This window comes from Pelophylax lessonae (genome assembly GCF_965119305.1).
Source record: "Pelophylax lessonae genome assembly, chromosome: 7".
Taxonomy (NCBI): Eukaryota; Metazoa; Chordata; class Amphibia; order Anura; family Ranidae; genus Pelophylax; species Pelophylax lessonae.
The window spans coordinates 151186481-151211031 of NC_138774.1; the positions used below are offsets into that span (position 1 = coordinate 151186481).

Sequence of the window (24551 nt, forward strand, 5' to 3'; positions counted from 1 at the left end):
ACGAGAACAGGGGGGTCAGGGGGAGAGGAGAGAAGAGGGGAGACGAGAACAGGGGGGTCAGGAGGAGAGGAGAGAAGAGGGGAGACGAGAACAGGGGGGTCAGGAGGAGAGGAGAGAGGAGGGGAGACGAGAACAGGGGGGTCAGGAGGAGAGGAGAGAGGAGGGGAGACGAGAACAGGGGGGTCAGGAGGAGAGGAGAGAGGAGGGGAGACGAGAACAGGGGGGTCAGGAGGAGAGGAGAGAGGAGGGGAGACGAGAACAGGGGGGTCAGGAGGAGGGGAGACGAGAACAGGGGGGTCAGGAGGAGGGGAGACGAGAACAGGGGGGTCAGGAGGAGGGGAGACGAGAACAGGGGGGTCAGGAGGAGGGGAGACGAGAACAGGGGGGTCAGGAGGAGGGGAGACGAGAACAGGGGGGTCAGGAGGAGGGGAGACGAGAACAGGGGGGTCAGGAGGAGGGGAGACGAGAACAGGGGGGTCAGGAGGAGGGGAGACGAGAACAGGGGGGTCAGGAGGAGGGGAGACGAGAACAGGGGGGTCAGGAGGAGGGGAGATGAGAACAGGGGGGTCAGGAGGAGGGGAGACGAGAACACAGCACAGCACAAGAAGAAGCCAAGATGATGCAGGAGTTGGAAGCAAAGAAAGCGGTCATGGCACAAGAAGATGCGGAATTAATCAATCAAAATTGCTCATCCTGCAGCAACAGGCTGCAGTTGCTCAAGAAGAGGCCGATGCCTACATGGGAACAAGTCGATCAGGAAGGGAAAAATCATATAAAGGCGCAGAGGTTCCAGAAAAACCTCTTCTCTGCAGATCGTACAAGTGAGTACATCCAGAACCTTACTGATGCACATATAAAGGAACAGTCTCTTAAACCTGAAGCAAAGGAAGTCAGGCCGAGATCAACAGACCCCCTGAGCAGCCCCAATCAACCACATGAAGTCAGCGGCTGCCAGCAAACCAAGAATGAAGCACCAGAAACCCCTAAAAACGAAAAACAAGTGTTCCCATCACCTCAACCTATAGATTACGTGCGCGAACAACAATGTGCAGTGGACGTCACCAAATCTCTCATTAGCAAAGAAATGGTTAGCTCAGGCTTTCTCCAATTCGATGACTGTCCTGAAAACTATTGGGCATGGAAATCTTCCTTTCTGAATGCCACTGAAGGTCTGAACTTGTCACCAGCAGAAATGCTTAATTTAAAGATAAAATGGCTTGGTACCGAGTCAGTAGAGCATGCGAAGAGCAAACCTGCTCAATCCTGCAGCAGGACACAACATGACCTGGAAAAGACTAGAAGAAACTTATGGATCCCCAGAGGTAATAGAAGGAGCACTGTTGAGAAAACTTGAAGTCTTTCCCAAGGTGGGCTACAGGGACAACGTGCGGCTACAAGAACTAAGTGATCTTCTACTAGAGATAGAATATGCCAAAGAGGGTGGCTACCTGCCAGGACTTTCATATCTAGATACAGCTAGAGGCATTAATCCCATAGTAGAGAAAAGGCCCTCAAATCTGCAAGACAAGTGGATGTCTGTGGGAGGTAAATTCAAAGAAGATTGTGGAGTTGCCTTTCCCCCTTTCTCTGTGTTTTCTAGGTTTGTCCGACAGCAAGCGAAAATCCGAAGTGATCCCAGTTTCGCCTTCACCACCAGCGGCAACCAATCGCACAGACCTGAGAGACCTGAGAGACCTCACAGACCTCACGGTAGGACCTCTGTATCCACACACAAAACAGCTGTACCTTCAGAAGTCATAGACTACCAAAGCACCCACAAGGTACACACCATAGAAAACCCTGATAGACATTGCCCAATACACAAAAAACCACATCCACTAAAGAAATGCAAAGGCTTTAGAAGCAAACCCATTGCAGAGCGGATGTCCTTCCTTAAACAAAACGGCATCTGTTTCAAGTGCTGCGGATCTACTTATCACATTGCCAAAGACTGCAAAATACCAGTAAAATGTACAGAATGTGGCAGTGAGAGACATATTGCAGCTTTACACCCTGGCCCTGCTCCTGCTCCACTAGAGACTGTAGAACCCAGGAAAGATCAGGGCAGGGAGAAACAAGAGACCCCACTCTCCTCAGTAATGTCTAATTGCACTGAAGTATGTGGACAAGGCAAGAGTGCACGATCATGCTCAAAAATCTGTTTAGTGACTGTGTATTCCACTGGCAAGAGAGAAAGGGCAGTGAAAATGTATTCAGTGCTAGATGAACAGAGCAACAGATCCATTGCAAAGTCAGATTTCTTTGATATCTTTAACCTTAAGGCAAGTGCAGTTCCATACACTCTAAGGACATGTGCGGGGACAATTGAAACCACAGGGAGAATAGCTACTGACTTTACCATTGAATCCTTCAATAAGAAAGTGCAGTTCCCGCTTCCTACCCTAATAGAGTGTGGCATGATACCTGACGACAAAACTGAGATTCCCTTTCCAGAAGCAGCCCATCACCACCCTCACCTCCGCTAAATTGTTCACCTTATACCAGCTGTTGAGCCAGATGTTTCTATCCTACTTCTTGGGAGGGACATCCTTCAGGTACACAAGGTGCGCCAGCAAATCAATGGACCTTATAAATGCCCCCTATGCACAGAGACTGGACCTGGGGTGGGTCATTGTAGGAGAAGTTTGCCTGGGGACAGTGCACCAGCCTGACAACATTAGCATTCTGAAGACGTCCGTGTTAACAAATGGACGCACATCTCTTCTCAGTCCCTGTCACAACAGCTTTGTTGTCAAAGAAAGCTTTGGCGGGTCGACACAACACTGACTCTTCTACACTATATGGTAAAGAAGAAGTCAATTCCAACATTGAAACAGACAATCTAGGGATTACAGTGTTCCAGAAAACTAAAGATGATGACGACAAACAGGCCCTCTCTATAGAGGATCAGACCTTCTTGCAGATCATGGACAGAGAGGCTTACCAAGATGACAATCACAGTTGGGTGGACCCTCTCCCCTTTCACACACCCAGATGTGTTTTGCCTAGTAACAGGGAACAAGCCATGAAGCGTTTGCATTCACTCAGCAAAACACTGCAGAGAAAGCCAGAAGTGAAAAGAGATTTCATTGAATTTATTAAAGGGATGCTAGACAACGATCACGCTGAAGTTGCAGAACCACTTGAGACAAACAGGGAACACTGGTATCTACCAATGTTTGGTGTCTACCATCCACACAAACCTAACCAAATCAGAAAAGTTTTTGATTCCAGCGCAGAGTATAAAGGAGTCTCTGAATGACGTACTTTTGAGTGGCCCTGACCTAAACAATACTTTGCTATGTGTCCTCATGCGCTTCAGAAAAGAGCCTGTTGCTTTCACAGCAGATGTGCGACAAATGTTTTATTGTTTTCTTGTCAGAGAAGACCACAGAGACTTTCTACGTTTTCTCTGATACAAAGACAATGATATAGACAAAGAAATTGTCGAGTACAGAATGAAAGTGCATGTATTTGGCAATAGCCCATCTCCTTATGTCACTATATACTGCATGCAAAAAGCTGCCCAGAAAGATGCAGAGCTCTATGGACAAGAAGCCAAACACTTTGTATTGAGACATTTCTATGTAGATGATGGACTTGCTTCTGCTAGCACACCTGAAGATGCAATTTCCACCCTCAGTAAAGCAAAGCAAATGCTGGCAGAATCCAACCTGTGTCTTCATAAAATTGCTTCCAACAGCCAAGTAGTAATGGAAGCCTTCCCTGAAGCAGACAGAGCTAAGGACCTTAAAGATCTTTGCCTAGGTACATACACTCTTCCCCTGCAGAAAAGCCTAGGCCTAAGTTGGGATCTAGTATCGGATCGTTTTGTTTTCAGAGTTTCCTCAGAGGAAAAGCCTTTCACGCGCAGAGGCATTCTATCCACCGTAAATAGCCTCTATGATCCCCTAGGGTTTGTATCACCTGTGACAATAAGAGGTAAGGTCCTAGTTCGGGAACGGTCATCTGGAAAAAGTGAATGGGATGCATTGCTTCCACAAGAAAGACTAAGTGAGTGGGTTCAATGGACAGAATCCTTGCAAACGTTAGAGCACCTAAAGATAGACAGATGCTATGTGCCCGTATCTCTATCATCAGCTTGCAGGAAGGAACTGTGTATCTTTTCAGACGCATCCACCACAGCTATAGGTGCAGTAGCTTACTTGAAAGTAATTGATGCAGAAAATGTGTGTCATGTTGGATTTGTCATGGGAAAGTCCAAATTAAGCCCTAAACCAGCCCGCACTATTCCTCTTTTAGAGTTGTGTGCTGCTGTACTTGCAGTCAAAATGTCTGAGCTAATCACAGATGAACTAGACACTGACTTTGTGCTGTGAAATTCTTCACCGATAGCAAGACTGTCCTAGGGTACATTTTGCAACACCACTAGGAGGTTCTATCTGTATGTCTCCAACAGAGTAAATAGAATCAGCCAATCTACACACCCAGATCAGTGGTTCTACATATCTACAGAGCAAAACCCTGCAGATTATGCCACTAGACCTACTCAAGCAGCATGCCTTCAGAACTCTATTTGGTTCTCAGGTCCATCCTTTCTGTACCAAGCACACTGTGAGCAGATATACACTGCTAATGTTTATCCACTTCCAGAAGGAAATTGACTGCATCAAAAAACAAAAGACATTTCCAAAACAAAGCCGTCTTGGGAGGCTTAGCCCCTTTTTAGACAAGAATGGGTTGTTGAGAGTAGGTGGACGTTTGTCTCTTGCTGAGTTTTCAGAGGAAGAGAAACAGCCTGTCATTATACCTTATGATCACCACATTGCGACACTGCTTGTTAGGTACTATCATGAACAAGTAGTTCACCAAGTGCGACACATCACAGAAGGTGCAATTAGATCTGCAGGTTTTTGGATTCTTGGTGGCAAACGCTTGGTATCAGCTGTTATACACAAATGTGTCATCTGTCGCAAGCTGCGAGGAAGATTACAAAGTCAAAAGATGGCAGAGCTGCCAGAAGACCGAGTAATTGCTCAACCACCTTTTACCAGTGTGGGCTTAGATGTATTTGGTTCGTGGTCTGTTTTAACCCGTCGCACTAAAGGAGGCAGCGCGGACAGTAAACGATGGGCAGTCCTTTTCACTTGTTTGTCTACCCGAGCTGTACACAGAGCTACTTGAAGCCATGTCAACATCAAGCTTTATTAATGCCTTGAGGAGATTCTTCTCAATTCGTGGCCCAGCAAAACTGCTCAGTTTTGACAGAGGAACAAACTTTGTGGGAGCCTGCAAAGAACTTAACATTTGTGACAGTGAATCACAATTGCAAGACTTTCTCTAAGACAGAGGATGTACATGGGTCTTTAACCCCCTCCCATCCGCGCTACAGCCTATATACGGCTGCAGCGCGGACTCGAATTTTCGGGAGGCCGTTTTTAAACGGCCTCCAGTGACACGCCCCCCCGCGCGCTCCCGCGAGCGCGCATCGGGGAGAATCTGTGTCGGCCGTGTCCAATCACAGCGGCCATTCACCATGTGATCAAGCCGTCCAATGAGAGATGATCTCATATGTAAACATATGAGATCTCCTCTCATCGCCGGCGCTCCTTCCTCACACAGACACTGCAGTGTGAGGAAGGAGGGGGAGCCGACAGCCGCTGGGGACACAGACAAATGTAATCAGGGCACTGATCACCAGTGCCCTGATTACTAAAAGGTAAAAACATACACACAGTGCCCCCACATCAGTGCCCACAGTGCCCGCCATCAGTGCCCCCATCAATGCCCACAATCAGTGCCCATAGTGCTGCCAGTCAGTGCCCATCAGTGCCTGCTCATCTAGGCACTGATGAGCACTGACTGGCAGCACTATGGGCACTGAGTGTGGGCACTGATGGTGCTGCCCATCAGTGCTCATCAGTGCCACCCGTCAGTGTCCATCAGTGCCATCCGCCAGTGCCCATCAGTGCCGTCTATCAGTGTCCATCAGTGCCACCTCTGTGCCCGGCAGTGCCACCTCTCAGTGCCCAGCAGTGCCACCTCTCAGTGCCCAGCAGTGCCACCTCTCAGTGCCGCCTATCAATGCCGCCTATCAGTGCGGCATATTAGTACCTCCTCATCAGTGCCCATAAGTGCCACCTCATCAGTGCCCATAAGTGCCACCTCATCAGTGCCCATAAGTGCAGCCTATCAGTGCCCATAAGTGCAGCCTATCAGTGCCCATAAGTGCCGCCTCATCAGCGCACATCAGTGAGGGAGAAAAATTTATTTTCAAAATTTACTCGCAGAAAATAAGAAAAACTTTTTTTTTTTTTCAAAATTTTCTGTCTTTTTTCTTTTTTTTTTGTAAAAAATAAAAAACCCAGAGATGATTAAATACCACCAAAAGAAAGCTCTGTTTGTGTGAAAAAAAATGATAAAAATTTCATATGGGTACAGTGTAGCATGACCGCGCAATTGTCATTCAAAGTGTGAGAGCGCTGAAAGCTGAAAATTGGCCTGGATGGGAAGGGTGTTTAAGTGCACAGAAGGCAAGTGGTTAATCCTCCACACTCCTCACACATGGGTGGTGTCTGGGAGAGACTTGTAGGTATTGCCAGGCGAATCTTGGACGCTATGTTGCTACAAACCAAACCTGCTCACTTGACCCATGAGACTTTAAGCACCTTTATGGCAGAGGTCACAGCTGTTATGAATGCCAGGCCTATAGTTCCTGTGTCCTCTGACTCAGATACACCTATGGTCCTTACCCCAGCAATGTTGTTAATTCAAAAGGTGAACTCTTTGTCTGCTCTATCTGGAACCATAAGTACAACCCAAGTTCATGTGAAACAATGGAAGTACAATGCTTGGCAGACACCTTTTGGAAAAGATGGAAGAGAGAGCATCTGTCAAACCTGCAACGCCGTAGTAAATGGACTGAGGATCGCCCAAATGTAAAAGCAGGTGATGTTGTTCTGTTGAAGGACAGCCAAGAGAGCAGAAACGCGTGGCCTGTAGGACTTATTGTCAATGTTCTACCAAGCAGGGATAGCAAGGTTAGAAAGGTAGAGGTTAAGATTGTAAAAAATGAGACTGCCCGAATTTATCTCAGACCTAATTTATCTCAGACCTATAACTGACATTATAGTTTTGATCTCAGACTAACTAGGATCCATTTTCCTGTTTATATGTTTTTTCTCCATAGCAGTAATTGTTTGGGTAGTGACATAAATTATGCCAGACAGGGAGTGTTCTGCCCATATAGGTCATAGTAAAGTGCTGTTACAGATTATACTGCAATGTTGTTGATGTTGCTGCCATCTAGTGGTCAGAGTTAGTTCTTATAGTTATTTTTGCCAGAGCTCGACAGGAAGTAGTGTTTTCTTCTTCTGAGGGAGAGGCTATAACCTTTAACCTGGAACTGTATTTCCTCCATTTCACAACGGACCCCCCTGATACAGCAGACAGCAGCAGAAGAGCTCCTATCTATTCCAGGACTAATGATGGAATTGTCTTTAAGTACCTTCACTGATGGTGTGAGGCTGCTGTATAATGTTTAATGTACTGACACATATGTTTTGTTTATGCTTTTGTTGTAGTTTTACAAAGTTATTAAAAAAAAAGAATACACATACAGATCTGATGTCTCCCGATTCTTGACTTCTGAATTATTGTTAAGCTGTCTGACTAGTGTTATACAACAGTTCAATAACACGAAGCAGAACACTGAATAATTTGGTCCACCAACTCCAGAGTAGCAGGAGGGGCGGAGTCCGCCACAAGGGTGCGTCTTAGCACCTTAGTCCACTCCACCACAGCCTGAGAGACCATTACTGAGGCGAACATGGGTTTCATCAAGGAACCTGCCACCATATAGGAGTGGTGGGTAAGAGACTCCACCCGCCTATCCGCCGGGTCCCTAAACACCGGAGAATCCTCCGCGGGCATCAGAGTGGCGTTGTTCAACCTGGATACCGTGTGGTCCACCTTGGGGGCCACAGTCCAGCACGAATCCAGGAGTACCTGAACCCTCCACCAGAGCTGGGGGGAATTTGCTATCCTGGGACTCCATAGAAACACTTAAAAATTAAATGGCGCTGGCCCTTTAAAATCGGCGATAGCGGCGGTTCCCACCGCAATGTACCGCAATGAGTGACTAGCCTGTGCTACTAAGCACTGAAAGAAATAACTGCCAGCAGAGATATAACCCCGAAAAAATAGAGAAAGCCCCCAGAAGCGAGTCTATACAGTACCATGCTGCCAGCTCGATCTGAGTGCTTGGAAAGAGGAAATTATGTCACGCCACTAGAGGCCGAACATAGGTCTGAGCCACAAGAAAATGGTTGCCAATGTAAGTCTATGGGGGAGGCTCCGAGAAAATAGCCGCAGAGCACATGAGGAAAACACATTGCCCACACTAAAGATGGCACCTGAAAGGGCGCCAAGCATTACAAAAAATGGCTGCTGCCCTCACAATGAGGCCAAACAGCCTGCCCACCCCCGAAATGGCGGCCCCGCGGTTTTTATACTGATACGGCCCCCACACGTCTGTACCCCCAAACGTTGCATAAGCATCACTAGGGACTCAGGGACCCCCGCAAACCCCCCCACACCGCGGCAGAACTGCTATAGCGCCCCCGCAGGGACCGTGAAGGGACACACGGGAACCATACAGACAGACATGAAGGGGATATCACAGACTCCACAAAGACTGCCATCCTCATGACAGAGGCCCCACATACACCCCCGACAGAAAATGCCATAGATAGAGGGGTAGCATGGTACTCACCGGTCCAGCGAAAACGTGGGTGCCGCTCTGACAGGAAGCCTCCCACTCTGGGTGGGGGTGCCGTCAGCCGAACAGGACGCTAGCAACACACGGCATACCGCAGTTGAGACATCCTAGCGAAGTAGCCACTGCGCAGGCTTTGTCCCTGAGGACAGAGACAGGTCATTTGCGAGGCCTGGGCGTACGCATAGCCTGCTAACGCTCAATGGCAGGCTGGGATTCCATAAGGCCCTAGGACAACCAGTGCGATTCCCAGCTCCGCAAACGCTGTAGTCTTCCGAAGTCTGACTAAGCGCAGGAACAAATAAAAAGCCTGAAGTCTATAGAAAAATCACTTGCAGAAATAAAAAATTAAGAAGAAAAGGCTGAGACTTCAGCCCCAGCCAAGGGAAGCCTGCCTACTTCTAACTAGGCAAAAGACAAACTGAATTGGGAATGCTGCTAGCAGGGGGGGTATTGGACCAGAGGGACAGCCCCCTATAGGCGTGTCTATGCAAAGTTTTTGTGAATGTTTCTAACAAAATCTTCTGCCTAGCTTACTCCTGTGGATAAGACCAATACCCAGTATGTATGAGTGGGCGGCGACTGTCAGAGGACGCAAGAGAAAAATAAAATATAAAATGTGGCCTACTTAAAATATTTTATATCTAACGCTTAATAATAATGCATAGTAAATAATACTAATAACCCCACTAACAACAAATATCACACAGTAAAAATTGAAATGTTCCCCCCAAAATTGGTGTTGTTTGAAAATGTGACCCCCGTACACACTGTGTTTCCTTAAATTGGTGATCAGTGAAAAAGGGTGTTCATTGAGAGTAGGACCATATCACATTGGTGGTCACTGGGAGAGGGGCACCATTAAAGTGGTGGTCAGTGGAAGAATACCCATTACATTGGTTGTTAGTACCTCCCTTATAATTTGCTAAAAAGATAACGGATGCTATGCTGACTGCTCATCTTTCAAGGAACCAGTGTCGAGGAACCCTAGGGTTCATGGATCCCTAGTTGATAAAAGCTGCTCTACAGAGTGGCAAAGTCATTTCAGAATCTAAAATGCGCAATTCAGTAAACCTTTCCTTAAATTAGTAAGCTGCAACATTAAAAGTTCACTTTTGGGTCTAATATCGCTTTAACCACTTGTCTACCACGCTATAGCCAAAAGACAACTACAGTGCAGTAGTTCAGTTCTAGGTGGATGTCAATAGGAGTCATCCCAGAACCGCACAGATCAGGGTAATGAACCAATCACAGAGGCCCTTTACATGTGGATCAGCTGTGACTGGACACAGCTGATCACATGTGTAGCACCCTACAAGAAAGGTGCTAGGTAAAAGCATAATGGGCTTTGGCTGCCTAACAGCAGGGCCACGATTTTCAGCTGTACTGTCATGTCTCCCAGGTGTGGCTGCTGAGAGGGGTGTCTCGCCACTGGCTCCATGAGAGGATTCTCATTGGGCAGTGGAGGAAACCTAATCAGTGGCCCATTCAGGGCTGTATCTACTCCAGAAGGAAGATTCTGCCTCAGGAGGATTGTGGGAGTGGGTACAAGTTTGGAGGGAACGCATGACGCAGCGTATTTGGTGGAAAGCAGAGTCCCAGGAGGGAGAGTACGGCTGTCTCTCCTGCTGTCAGAAGGATCGGGTGTCTTGGGTGGCTGCCTGAGAATCCAGAAGGGAGAGCTGAGCTGCAGAGAGGATCCGGTGTGCCGAGGACCAGGGGAGAAAGAGGGGTTCATTTCCAGGAAAGCCTTCCAAGGTCGTGAGTACTGTGAACTGCCACTGGGATCTGCCTAGTGTAGAGGGGACCACTCCGGTGAAGGTCCCAGGGATCCTGGAGCCTGCAAGTGTCAAGGGGGTTGCCTAGTGAAAGGACCCAGAAGTGTAAAAGGGGTTGCCTAGTGAGAGGACCCTGGAAGTGTAGAGGGGTGCCAGTGGTTGGGCCCTGAAGAGTCAAGTGTGCAGTGTAAGAGTTGCAGCAGTACAAGCACTTACAAGGAGCTACCTCAGTGATGAAGGGCTGGAGGGAGTCATACACGGGACTTTTGAGCTAGACAGAGTGTCAAGAGTCAAGGATCATTACAGTCCTGGATCTTCTGAGTTAACCAAGGAGTTAAAATCTAAGTTTCGGCGGAACAGTATTTAAAAGCGCCAGGAAGTGTTGGTCGGCATTCAGCTGGTGTCAGGACAGTGCTAACCAGTAAATTTTCGACAAAGTGTCGCAGTTAAACCTAGTTGAGCCAGAGGAGTATCCCACTCATCCCCTTCTCCCATCCCCATTATAAAATAAACAACACAAACCAAAGATGCCAGAATGGTCATGGTCTCCGTTCTCACACTTGGGTTTTCAACTTAAATGTGTTGGAAGGGTTTCCGGTAACAATGGCAGACCCACCTCAGGCCCAATGCCTGGAAATATGGCTACACATGTAAACAGACTTGCCAGTTGTCGGCAGTCCTTTCCTCCCACACTGTCTGTAGGAGTAAAAGAGCCATTAACAGGCAAGCTTGTCTGCACATCATTTACACAGACAATCAGGGCACTGGTCATCAGTGTCCTGCTTATCAGTGCAGTGCCCCCTCAGTGAAGCCTCATGAGCGCATCAGTGAAGAAAAAAGGACTTCTTTTCAACATTTTATAAACAAACTAAGAAAAAGTTGTTTTTTTCAAAATGTTTGGTTTTTTTGAATGCTTAGAAAAAAAAAAAAAAAAAAACCCAGTGGTGATTCAATACCACCACATGAAAGCTTGATTTGTGTGACAAAAAAGGATTAAAATTTCAAATGGATAGTGTTGCATGACCATGCAATTGTCATTCATAATTCGACAGTGCTGAAAGCTGAAAACTGGCCTGGTCAGGAAGGGTGTGAAAGTGCCCAACAGGCAAGTGGTTAAGGGATAAGGAAACCAGAAATAAATATGAAAAGGAACAAAACATATATATTGGGCAGACTAGATGGGCCAAATGGTTCTTATCTGCCGACACATTCTATGTTTCTACCAATAAAAATATGTAACTGTCACTAGCAGTTCCAGGGACCTATTTTTTTATAAAATAGTTATCCGGTCTATTGTGGCAATATAAATATTGCTCTCCTAATAGAACATAGAGCTTTGCCACATTTCAGGCTTCAAACAAAGATATAAAACTATTTTTTTTGTGAAGAAACAACAACAAGTGGGACAATCATGAAGTGGAACGAAATTTATTGGATATTTCAAACTTTAACAAATAAACTGAAAAATTGGATGTGCAAAATTATTCAGCCCCCTTACGTTAATACTTTGTAGCGCCACCTTTTGCTGCGATTACAGCTGTAAGTCGCATCGAGAGACTGAAATTTTTGCCCATTCCTCCTTGCAAAACAGCTCGAGCTCAGTGAGGTTGGATGGAGAGCGTTTGTGAACAGCAGTTTTCAGTTCTTTCCACAGATTCAGGTCTGGACTTTGACTTAGCCATTCAAACACCTGGATATGTTTATTTGTGAACCATTCCATTGTAGATTTTGGTTTATGTTTTGGATCATTGTCTTGTTGGAAGACAAATCTCCGTCCCAGTCTCAGGTCTTTTGCAGACTCCATCAGGTTTTCTTCCAGAATTGTCCTGTATTTGGCTCTATCCATCTTCCCATCAATTTTAACCATCTTCCCTGTCCCTGCTGAAGAAAAGCAGGCCCAAACCATGATGCTGCCACCACCATGTTTGACAGTGGGGATGGTGTGTTCAGTGTGATGAACTGTGTTGCTTTTACGCCAAACATAACATTTTGCATTGTTGCCAAAAAGTTTGATTTTGGCTTCATCTGACCAGAGCACCTTCTTCCACATGTTTGGTGTGTCTCCCAGGTGGCTTGTGGCAAACTTTAAACAACACTTTTTATGGATATCTTTAAGAAATGGCTTTCTTCTTGCCACTCTTCCATAAAGGCCAGATTTGTGCAGTATACGACTGATTGTTGTCCTATGGACAGAGTCTCCCACCTCAGCTGTAGATCTCTGCAGTTCATCCAGAGTGATCATGGGCCTCTTGGCTGCATCTCTGATCAGTCTTCTCCTTGTATGAGCTGAAAGTTTAGAGGGACGGCCAGGTCTTTGTAGATTTGCAGTGGTCTGATACTCCTTCCATTTCAATATTATCGCTTGCACAGTGCTCCTTGGGATGTTTAAAGCTTGGGAAATCTTTTTGTATCCAAATCCAGCTTTAAACTTCTCCACAACAGTATCTCGGACCTGCCTGGTGTGTTCCTTGTTCTTCATGATGCTCTCTGCGCTTTAAACGGACCTCTGAGACTATCACAGTGCAGGTGCATTTATACGGAGACTTGATTGATTACACACAGGTGGATTCTATTTATCATCATTAGTCATTTAGGTCAACATTGGATCAGAGATCCTCACTGAACTTCTGGAGAGAGTTTGCTGCACTGAAAGTAAAGGGGCTGAATAATTTTGCACGCCCAATTTTTTCAGTTTTTTGTTAAAGTTTGAAATATCCAATAAATTTCGTTCCACTTCATGATTGTGTCCCACTTGTTGATTCTTCACAAAAAATTACAGTTTTATATCTTTATGTTTGAAGCCTGAAATGTGGCAAAAGGTCAAAGTTCAAGGGGGCCGAATACTTTCGCAAGGCACTGTACAAGTGAGGTTTTTGGCCTCCCTGGGTTCCTGTTCCCTTGGTTTCAAAAGTGTCCTGGGAGACCAAAAACCCCACTGGTATGGTTTGCTGGGGAAACCACATTTTCCCCTTATGGGTGAAGTTTTGCTTTAACTTGAATTACCAGTTGTATGTTGACACCTACAGGCAAAGTTGGGAAGTTAGCATCATCTCCCTCCTCAATCTCATAATAAGTTATCGAGTCGTCCAAGCCTCGCTGTTCGTCATCTCTATCAGATACATAGCCAAACTGGCATTCTTTATTTACACAAGGCATCTGCCTGCGGCTCCGTGTATATGACCTGTTAACAGAAAAAAATTAATTTTACTAAGAAAAAAAAGTTTTAGTTTATCAGGAAGTTTTTTTTTTTAAATAGATCAATGACACATTTGAATGCAGTTAAAATAAACTAATGGATGTTGGAAAGGGGAGGAGGGTGAGATAATGTGTATAAAGAATACCCAATTCGGTGTTCTCAAACCTCAAGGAGATGCTTCTGACTTCTGACCCAACAACTAGAGAAATGAGAATTTAGATGCTGGGAAGTTTTTTTCTGATTTTAGCAGTATGGTAGTACTCCACAAATTTAAAACCCATTAACTACAGAAGCCTCACCATGATGAAGAATGTGCATAGCATATTAGGTTTGAAAGCAGAATCACTACATTCAGTGAGCGGTTAAGCTAAATGTGATTGTAACTTTAATGTTAACCAAACAAGAATGATAACTCTGTCAAAAGTAGCATTGAGCTATGAAAGATCACAACACCATATGTACTTTGGTAAAAAAAAGATTGATGATTTTCTATACACTCTTGGAAGCAGTCTGATCTCACAAAAACAAACTTTTAAGCCTCATAGAAAAAGAGTGCTCTACATGCCAATGTAATCCCTGGAATTAATAAAAACTGACGCAGACAGAGGTCAGTGTTCGGTTTTGTTTTTTAAAAGTGGTGCAGCATGCCCCAAATGCATGTACCGGTCTGGAATTTGTACTTTATTTTGGTGCATTGAGTGCCACTTTCAGAGTACATGACACTTAAGCAAAATCTGCCTGCACCGGTCTTAAAGTGTTTGTTACCCCCCAAAAAAAAGCATGTTCTATAACAGTGCTTGTGCTGTGTAATTTGGCTCCATTACCTGAAATACCTTGTGATCCCAGTGCCTGCCCCTCCTGCTTACTTTACATTTTTCATATAATCCTCTGTGGTTAATCATGCTGTGTGTCCCAGTGTGTGTGTTTTATAAAAAAAAAAAAAAAAAAAAAATGCTGTTCTGTACCCGATTTCAGAGCACCACTCGGCGCTCATGTGACTTGCCACCCCTCTTCTCCCAACTTAGGTCAGCAGGGATTGTCGGCCCATCCCGCTCTAGCTGTCAGATCAGGAGAGGTGACCGGTCGCGCAACTGCTGCTCTGAAATCAGGAATAGAACAGCATTTTTTTTAAAAATAAAACACAGACACTGGGGAACAGAGGATTATATGAAGATATGACAGTGGCTTAACCACTTTAATTAGCTACACTGTTATGATATGAACTGTCAGTATTTTATTTTGAATTTGGCACATTCATTGCAGCACAATGTAAATGTGGTGCATTTTAGAATTACCTGAATTTGGTGCCTGTCCAAATCAAAAGCATTGCAGATGCTTCCTGAATATGGCGCAATACATTAACTAGGAGGGATTAAAAGCAGAAACGTAGCATGGCAGCTTTATTAAATCCCCCCCCCCCCCCCCCCCAATGTGTGTAACAGTACTGGGACACGTTTGTACTAATAAAAAGGCATTAAACTTACCATTCTACTGCTACAGCAAGTGAGGTTTTAAATATATACAGACTAGAGATAAGCAAACCGTGTGGACTAAAAAAAAAAAGGTGTAACTTGGCTTCCACACTATACAGAGCAATTAATAAATCAGAAGACCTTTTTAATACACAATGGCTTGTGAACTTTGTGTCTTCCTCTTTGGGATAAAATAGATTTTTTGAATACAGACTTACCTGTAAAATCCATTTCTTGAAGTGATGGGACACAGAGCCATGAATCATAACACATGGGTTATATAGCCACCTACAGGTGAAGGACACTGGCAACCAATCAGAGAATGTCCCCCTATACAACCCCTCCCACACAGAAAGTACATCAGTTTTGTAGCAAGCATAAAAGGCCCCATAGAAGAGGGGAGGGACCTCTGTGTCCAGTGATGTACTTCAAGAAATGGATTTTACAGGTACTGCAAGTCTGTATTAAAAAAAAAAAAAAAAACAATTTTTCATTTTGTACATCACGGGACACAGAGCCATAAATCAATAATGTAACGGCTCAACAGGCATGCCGACTGGGTACCTCCGTTGACTGATGCTCCTAGTGCTTCCTGAGAGTTCCAAGCAGTCCACCTGACACCAAAACCACCTCAGACCCCCACGACCCACCTCAACTTGGTTGGGGTCTCACCGTCTCCTACCCACCCTGGACCTACGACAAGGCTCCAGGTTCCCGTGGGTGACCCTCTCTTTCCCCAGAGTGTGAAGTAGCAACAAGCTCTTACACAAGCTCTTACAAGAGCTTAGCGATTATCCGAGGGAGTATGAAGAGCATAGCATAGCAATTCCTTGAAGCAGGTTCTACCCAATGAGAGACAGGACTCTAGATTGAGGGTGAAATAGAACTCAAACTTTTATGGTACAGATGCTCTTTAATACAGTTTTCCCCCACAAGGTTACCGCCCAGTGGACCTTGTTGGGAACAGGACATGACATTCACAATCCAATAGAAACAGGGTTTACCCTCAGTCATTTCCATACAGTGTACACAATCCTTCCCCTCTGGCTGATTACAGTATATGTATGTATCATATGCAGATGAAAGTGTATACAGGAACAAAATTAACCTAAACTAATTATCTAGCCATCTGGACAGAACAATGTGAGAACATTAACATTTAACAATGGGACAGGCACAATCCACATTCCATTTCAATACACAAACAATAGGGAAGTCTGCCAATGACAATCTGTGTCTCTCACAGACAAGCACACAATACACATTATCTAGGAGTCAGACTTCATGGCAATGGTCTATAACAGTCTAAGTCTCCCAGTGTAAAGTAGGATTAAATCTTCATATTTCTATATGAAGATGTTGCTGACAAATATTACTGTCCCATCTGAAGCAATTCAAACCATTAATTATCTGTCTTTCACTCCCAGTGATGATGAACACCATCACACATAGCATATGGGATGTTCCAAAGCAATGCATCTGAGGGGAGGGGGGGGGGGGGGGGGGACACCAAAAAAAATATAAATAAAAACCGCCATCCGACCACAAAAATGATTACACTGCTGCCTGCAGAACACTGCGGCCAAATGCAGATTTCTCCTAGGTCCCAACATCCACTCGATAGAAATGAGTTAACGTTTGCACTGACGACCAGGTCGTGGCATTGCAAATCTGAGCCATAGAGTCTTGATGTGCCCAAGAGGCACCTACTCCTCTGGTAGAATGTGCCTTTACAGGAAAAGTTGGAACCTTCCCTTCTAAATCATACGCCTGGGTAATAACCTGGCGAACACAATAAGAAATCGCAGAGTTAGATGCTGCCAACCCCTTCCTGGGCCCTTCTGGCAGCACAAACAAGCTCTCCATCTTAGGAATCCGTGCTGATCTTTCCAAGTAAAACTTGGGTGCTTCCATTACATCAAGAGAATGCAATAACTTTTCCTCCTCTGAGTGACCTGGAAAAAAGGGAAAAAAGGAAGATAGTGTAATGTCCTAATTCAAATGAAAGGCGGACACCACCTTGGGCAAAAAACCTGGGTGTGGACGTAATCACCCGATCTTGATGAAAAATCAAGAATCGCTTTTTACAAGAAAGAACTGCTAGTTCCTTCTAGTCTAAGTTATCGCAATCAAAAAGACCAGTTTCCTGGTCAGAAGAACCAGGGGAACCTGCCCCAGAGTTTCAAAAGGCTGTCTTTGTAAAACTGCCAGCACCAATTTGAAGTCCCAAGGACATAATGGTGGAAGCAAAATGTAACCTCCCCTGGATGAAGGTCTGAACCAATGAATGGGAAGCTATTGGTTCTTGGAAGCAAACCGATAAGGCTCAAATTTGCCCTTTAATAGTGCTCAAGGCTAATTTCATATCTACCCCTGCTTGAAGGAAAGCTAGAATTCTCCCGATGATATATTTGCGGAGATGCCATTTCCTGGCTTCACACCAGGTAATGTAGGATTTCCAGACCCTGTAATAGATTTTTCTAAAGACTGGTTTCCTGGCATTTATCAGGGTATAAACTGCAGGGCCAGATACACCCCGCTCCTTTAAGTTTAAGGCTTCAATAGCCAAGCTGTCAAATTTAGAGTCTATACAGCACAGAGAGTAGGTCCGGACGCAATGGAAGGGCCCAAGGCCTTGTCACTGCAAACCTTTTGATATGTGCATACCAAACCATCCACGGCTATGCCGGAACTACCAGGATTACTGGATTCCCCTCTAGCTGAATCCTGTGCAACAGACTCCGTATTAGCTGCACCGAAGGAAAGGCATAAATCAAGAAATACTCCTCCCAAGGAGTCACTAAAGCATCCACTCCGACTGCGAGTGGATCCCTGGTCCTGGACACAAATCTCTTCAACTTGTTGTTGAACCTGGATGCCAACAGATCTACGTCTGGGACCCTAGAATAAAAACTGCTGTCAGGCATGGTACAAACTTCTCTGCCCAGGATAGGATGATATCCACCTCTTTCTGGGCTGACGGTTGATGGTTGATAAAAACCACAGCCATGGCATTGTCGGAATGCACCCTCACAGGGTGAACCCGACTGACTGCTCGGACTTCCAGAATGGGGATGGGGAGACCTCTCTCTACCCAAGACCATTTCCCCTGGATATTGGTTTCCTCCAGAACCGATCCACAGTCGGAGAGACTGGCATCTGTAGTCCCCACCTTCCAGGTTACTGCAAGAAAGGATTTACCTTTCTCCAGATTTCTGGCCACCAACCACCAATTCAGACTGACGTACTCTTGGCACCAATATGCAAAAAGAGGGGATGCGGCACTTCAAAATGCAGGAAAATTGTGGAGTTTATTGCACATAAAATCATCCGACATAGACCATAGGACAACACACCATTCAGCAAATGCGTTTCACACGATAGTGCTTAATCATTGCTGGTTACCATAGGGTGCACTTTAAGGGCAATTACAGGTGTGGGGCAATTACAGGTGTGGAACAAGAGATTGTTCCTGTTGCGCACATATACTTGGAGGTCAAACTGTGATCTCTTCCATTACTGATAAAATATTTCATATCAAACAGTTTTTCAACTGTAATACCAGTTATGTTGTATATGTCATTACATGTAAAGACTGCAATATGCAGTATGTGGGACGAACTACCAGCAAATTGAGGGAACGCATCCGTAAACATTTAAGAGACATTAGGATTAAAAAAATCCACAAATGTTGCTAGACACTAATACTCAACATCATGGGGATATTAATCTGTTACAATTCCAAATCGTGGAAAAAATAAGTCTTGCAGAAGGGGGGGGGTAACATGTTTAAACTTCTATGTAGACGCGAAGTCTATTGGATTTTTCATTTAGATACCCGTATCCCCAAAGTTATGAATTTTGAGTGGGATATCTGCCACTATTTTGATTAGCATCCATTGCGCTTTTCTATTTAGAGATTTCTTTATTACATATCTTTCATAATTTGTCATATGTGAACAGTATATATATATATATATATATATATATATATATATATATGCCACTTTTTGTTGCCATTGCATGTATATTTTTTCACATGTTCATTCACATCTATCTACAGAGGTGGCTCCCATATATATTTTTCTATTTACACCACTCTACAATTGCTCTGTGGGGATAATAACAAAAAACAAGGAATGACAGGTAATAAGAGGAAGTAGAGGGATTTATTACATCATATCATGCATATAGTTTATACATACTTTTTGATCAATATAAGAAACTATTGTCCCCCTCCCCCTCCTTTTCTTGGCAACTAGTGCTTTTAGGGAGATATTTGTGAAACAATGTATATACATATTCAGCCATTACTGGCTGTTATCTCTCATTTTTTCCAAATATTTTATTCATGCAAGTAGGTCATACATGCAGGTCCAAATAAATACATCTTTCATTATTTGCGAATAACATTATCAGGCTACATCAACAGAGAAACAATTGATGATATATCAAAAAAGAAAAAATGAATATAACCGCTTCCGTAGGAACCCAAGAGAAGTAGATCATTAAAGATCACGCACTACTCATTGGGCTGCCACAGATGCTACAATGACCACCTCACCTCCTTCTACGTTTTCGAATACAAAAAAAAAAAAACGAAGAAAAAACAGACCAAAACCAAAAAAAAAAAAAAAGAAAAGGGGGGGGGAGGGGAAATGGGCCTCCCTGGACTCCCCTCTAGTGAAACTATTTATACTAAAGGGCTAATTCCTTAGACTTCAAGATCAGTGTTGGCTACTAGCCTCGTAGGACACAATAAGCTCTGCCCCTGGTCTGTTAATACAAAACTGTTCCATGAGCCCCACGTTTTATTGTTAAGTTCCTTTTTAAATTGTGCAGAAAGACGTAGGTCTTCCATTTTATTAATGTCTTCAATTTTACGGATACAGTCACTAATCGTTGGGGAAGAAAGTGTCTTCCAAAATAGAGGAATACATGATTTAGCTGCATTCAGAATATGGAACAGAATCGATTTCTTGTAACTCTCAAGGGGCAGGGTAGAGATATGTAGAAAAAGGATCTCCCCGTCAGAAAATACTTGAGCTAGAGCGTGTACACCTCTCCCCAGAAGTGGGCTAGCTGTGGTCAAGTCCAAAATATATGTAAAATAGTTCCTGTCTCCTCTTGGCATCTCCAGCATCGGTCTGCGGCATTTGCGGAGAACTTGTGCAACAAGGACGGAACCCGATACCACCTCGTAAGCAGTTTGTAATTCATTTCTTGCAACTTAGTACAAAACGAGAGTTTTCAATGCTAATGTGATTACGTCTTTTTTCGCCGTAAAACTACATTCCAAGTCTCTCTCCCATTTTTCCAAACAGGGCAAGCTTTTACCCTCTGGTGGTAGAACCAATAAGTGGTAGACCTTGGATAGTAAATTGGGCAAAGCTTCGTTGCCAGTGCAATACTTTTCGAATAATGTTGTTAGGTCCCTACTTAATAAGTTAGGAGCTGGGAGAGACTGTAGGAAATGGTGCAACTGAATAGCATTCCAAAAAGGTAATCGGAAAGGCCCAGATAAGTCAGTTAAACCTGCGATGGTGGGCCAATGCCCACCTTGAACAAAATTTGAGGCCTGTAGATATCCCTTTTTTTTCAAATCTCTTAAAGAGCGGTCTGAGATCCCAGGGGGGAAAGCTGGGTTGCCCAAAATCGGTATCAAGGGCGAATCCATTGTTGTTAAGGTTGAACATTTTATTAGCAAAATAAAGACCTTCAAAGTTGGACCAATTGTAGGGTGGTGCACAAGGTCTTGGGGCAGATAGTTAAAGCACCAAGGAGCGCCTCCCAAGTCTACCTCCGACTGCGAAAGTTCAATATATGCCCATAACTTAAAACTTGCGTGCCGTCTCCAATCAATGATTCTACCCAAATGAGATGCCTGATGGTATTTACGAATATCCGGGAGGGCCAAGCCTCCCTTTGACTTGGGCCATGACAGCTGTACACGGGAGATACGGGATTTTTTATTTGCCCAGATAAAGCGAGTGAATAACGAGTGCACTTTTAAAAGAGGTGGGGATGTTGATAGGTAATGTCTGAAATCCCCGTTATCTCTCATTTTTATACTTTTTGGTTTATTGTTGGGTGTATGCATTTGTGCATGCAAGGAATATCGTTTTTCTTTGCCTTTGTTTTTATACAAAAAAGATGGTTTTATGGTGTTTTGTGGCATGCATATACATTTTTCCTTATTCATTTTACTGCCACTATAAATGCCTTTCTGATATATATGCAGTTTTTTCACTATATGTATTGTGGTACAAGTCTTTTTTCTTATTGTCTATTCACATTGAACAAAGTTGTATTTTCCACTACATCTTTATCAAATTAATTGTACAGGTGTGTGCTTTCTCTGATGGATCTTTTTGAAAAAAACCTGGACAAATGCTAATTGTCTTTGATTGAGATCATTTGCATATTTTGATCCATAATAGAATCCACACACCCTATGGTAACCAGCAATGATTAAGCACTATCGTGTGAAACGCTATATGGTGTGTTGTCCTATGGTCTATGTCGGATGATTTTATGTGCAATAAAGTCCACAATTTTCCTGCATTTGGAAGTGCTGCATCCTCTCTTTTTGCATATTTGTACTCTCCGGGCCACGGACCTCAGCGAGCACCCTGCATGGGTTTTCTCCAGCCTCTCTGGGATCACAGCTCTGCGGACTGTTTTGGAGCGGTGGGTTCATCCCTTTTCCCTTCCCGTTTTAATCTATTGTACTCTTGGCACCAGACATGAACCAGTTCAGAGACTGAACCCTTCCAGTCCATGTAGACAGAATGTTATTCTGTAAGGGTCTGGCATGGAATGGAGCATAGGGAAATGCCTTGAATGCAGACTCCATCTTCCCCAATAACTTCATGCAAAGACATATAGAAGGATCTCTCAGCATTACTACAGACCAAACAAGATCCTTCAGGTCTGTGACCTTTCTTGTTGGCAAGAATCTATTTGCCTGTACTGTGTCCACAAGATGACCCAGATATTCCAGATGCTGGATCGGCTGTAATGCGGACTTTGCCAAGTTCATTATCCAACCCAGACTTTCTAGGAACTGTACTGTCTGGAGGATATCCCTCAGGACCTTAATACTGGAGCTAGGATCTTTGTGAACACTCTTGGAGCTGTGGCTAACCCGAAGGGCAGGGCCACAAACTGAAAATGACGGTTTTCTATTGCAAATCGTAGAAACCTTTGATTAGACTGGAAAATAGGCACATGAAGATATGCATCCTTGATGTCTATGGATGCTAGACATTTCTCTCCCTACAAGGAGGCTACGACTGTACGAATTGACTCCACACTGAAAGTACGAACGTTCAGAAGCTGGTTTAGAGCTTTGAGATCAAGAATAGGTCTCACATCTCCGATTGGTTTGGGGATTATGAACAGGTTGGAGTAAAAACCCTTGAACCTTCCATTCTCCCGAACCTCCGTTATAACTCTTTGGGCCCTCAGCTGGTCCAACACCAGAAATAGACCTTTTTAGGGGATCTGTCAGTATGCTTAACTTTACAAACCGAGGATGCGGGAACACCCAAAATTCCAGTTTGTACGAAACGGCGAAATGGTGGAGATAACCCAGTGGTCTTGGAAACCATCGAGAACCAAAGCAGCCTTCCCACCACCCGAGTGGGGGGGCCCTTCACAGAGTAGGCTTAGAAGAAGTCTTGGCTGATCTCTGGGCCCAGGGCTTTTTCTGACCCTGCCCTGAAGGCTTGGTTCTGGACCCAGATGGCCGAGACCGTTGCCACCGTCTGGAATTAAAAGCACTGGTAGTAAGAGTGCTGGGATGTTGAAAGGAGGTTTGCTGTTCCTTTTTACAGGTAGCAATGTACTCCTCCACCCCCCCCCCTCCCCCAGATCTTTTGGATATACTTATCCAGATCTTCACCAAAAAGCCATTCTGCCTGAAAAGGGAAGCCAGCCAGTAACCTTTTACATGGTAATTCTGCAGACCAGCTCTTTAACCAAAGGATTCTGCGCATATGCACTATTAGATCAACCCGTGACATTTGCCTTACAGAATCCGTAAGAGCATCCATTATGAAACAAAAAGTGAGGTAAATCTGACAAATCTTCCACCGACTCTTCTTGAGAAGGAACTGTCTTGGACACTGACAAACTCCTACGGTTGCTACTGCTGGTTGTTTTGCAGATCCTGCAACCACAAAGGAGGCTTTCAATAAAGATTCCAACTTCTTATCTGCTGGATCTTTAAAACCTGGGCATTATCCACAGGGCAGGTTAAACTCCTTTTAACTGAAGAAATGGCAGCATCCACAGTGGGTATATTCCATTTCTTAGTAAACTTTTCCTCCATAGGATACAATAGTGAAAACTTTTTAGGAGGAACAAAAATCCTATCAGGATGGTCTCAATCATTATACATTTCGTGCTTCAAGAGCAGATGTATGGGAAATGTCTGAGGACTAGGAGGAGGGTGCTATGAGCCTAGAGAGGATAAAGACTTCAGCCCTCTCTAGAGGGAGGAAATTTGTATCCAGGCCAGACCATTTCAGTAAAACTGAACAATCTCTGGGTTTGAGAGGCTGATAGAGACTCCTCTGACCCTGACTCCCCAGAAGTGGAAACCTCAGCTTTAACTTCCATAAGGCCATCATCAGCTACTTCTTCCACATCCTCTTCCCAATCCTAAACTGATTCAGTGGAAGGCTCAGGTGAGGGGGATCTATCCCCTTTCCTCCCTCCTTGTGATGCTGCAATCATGCCAGCAATCCTACCTGCAAGGCTGGATAATGCCGATGCCAAATTGTCCTTAGTGACATAGGTTGCGGCAGAAGCCGCTACTATGCCTGACCAGTGACCACCGTAATGGCTCAGATTGGCTAGTCACCTCTGGCTCTGCAGGGGGAGTAGACACCTAGAAAGCGTTGCTAGGACCTTTAAGGCGTGACGGCGGCATCACAATGCCTCTTCCAACTGTGCACCCCCAGCCCTTTTTCAGGCAGACCTTGCTTTATAGCAAGACAAACTTAAGGTACTAACTTCAGTGTACTGAAGGCTTGTGCCAAGCTTATACAGCTTATTGCACACAGCACTGATCATCCCAAGATATAGGACCTATTTGTGCCAGTGAAAAACACCCACAGTGACTCACACAACCCAGCTGCTGCTGCTGAGTCCCCTTCAGCCTCTGGCTGAGGCTAGCACGTTGGAAACCTTGCCCATTTATGCTGTATTGTGCATGCGTGCCGTGCTACGTCGCGTCCACGTGCCCGTCAATTGCATTAAAACACTCCCTTCATGTGGCGTACGCCTGTTTTAAAAGGTGAAGATTTCATCGTGTGTGAATGGGTCTTCGCCACAGACATGCTTTTAAGAGAAGAGACGAA

General features: G+C 44.6%; 1 protein-coding gene across 1 annotated transcript in view; it reads right to left on the reverse strand.

The window, feature by feature from the left end:
* The window catches only part of LOC309559816 (UDP-N-acetylglucosamine transferase subunit ALG13-like), a gene marked incomplete at both ends in the record, with an annotated part of 487662 nt that overhangs the window by 207169 nt on the left and 255942 nt on the right, over nt 1–24551 (reverse strand). The window contains one exon of the mRNA XM_082263251.1: nt 13540–13696. Coding sequence (XP_082119377.1) covers nt 13540–13696 — 157 coding nt within the window. The remainder of the gene's footprint in view (nt 1–13539; nt 13697–24551) is intronic.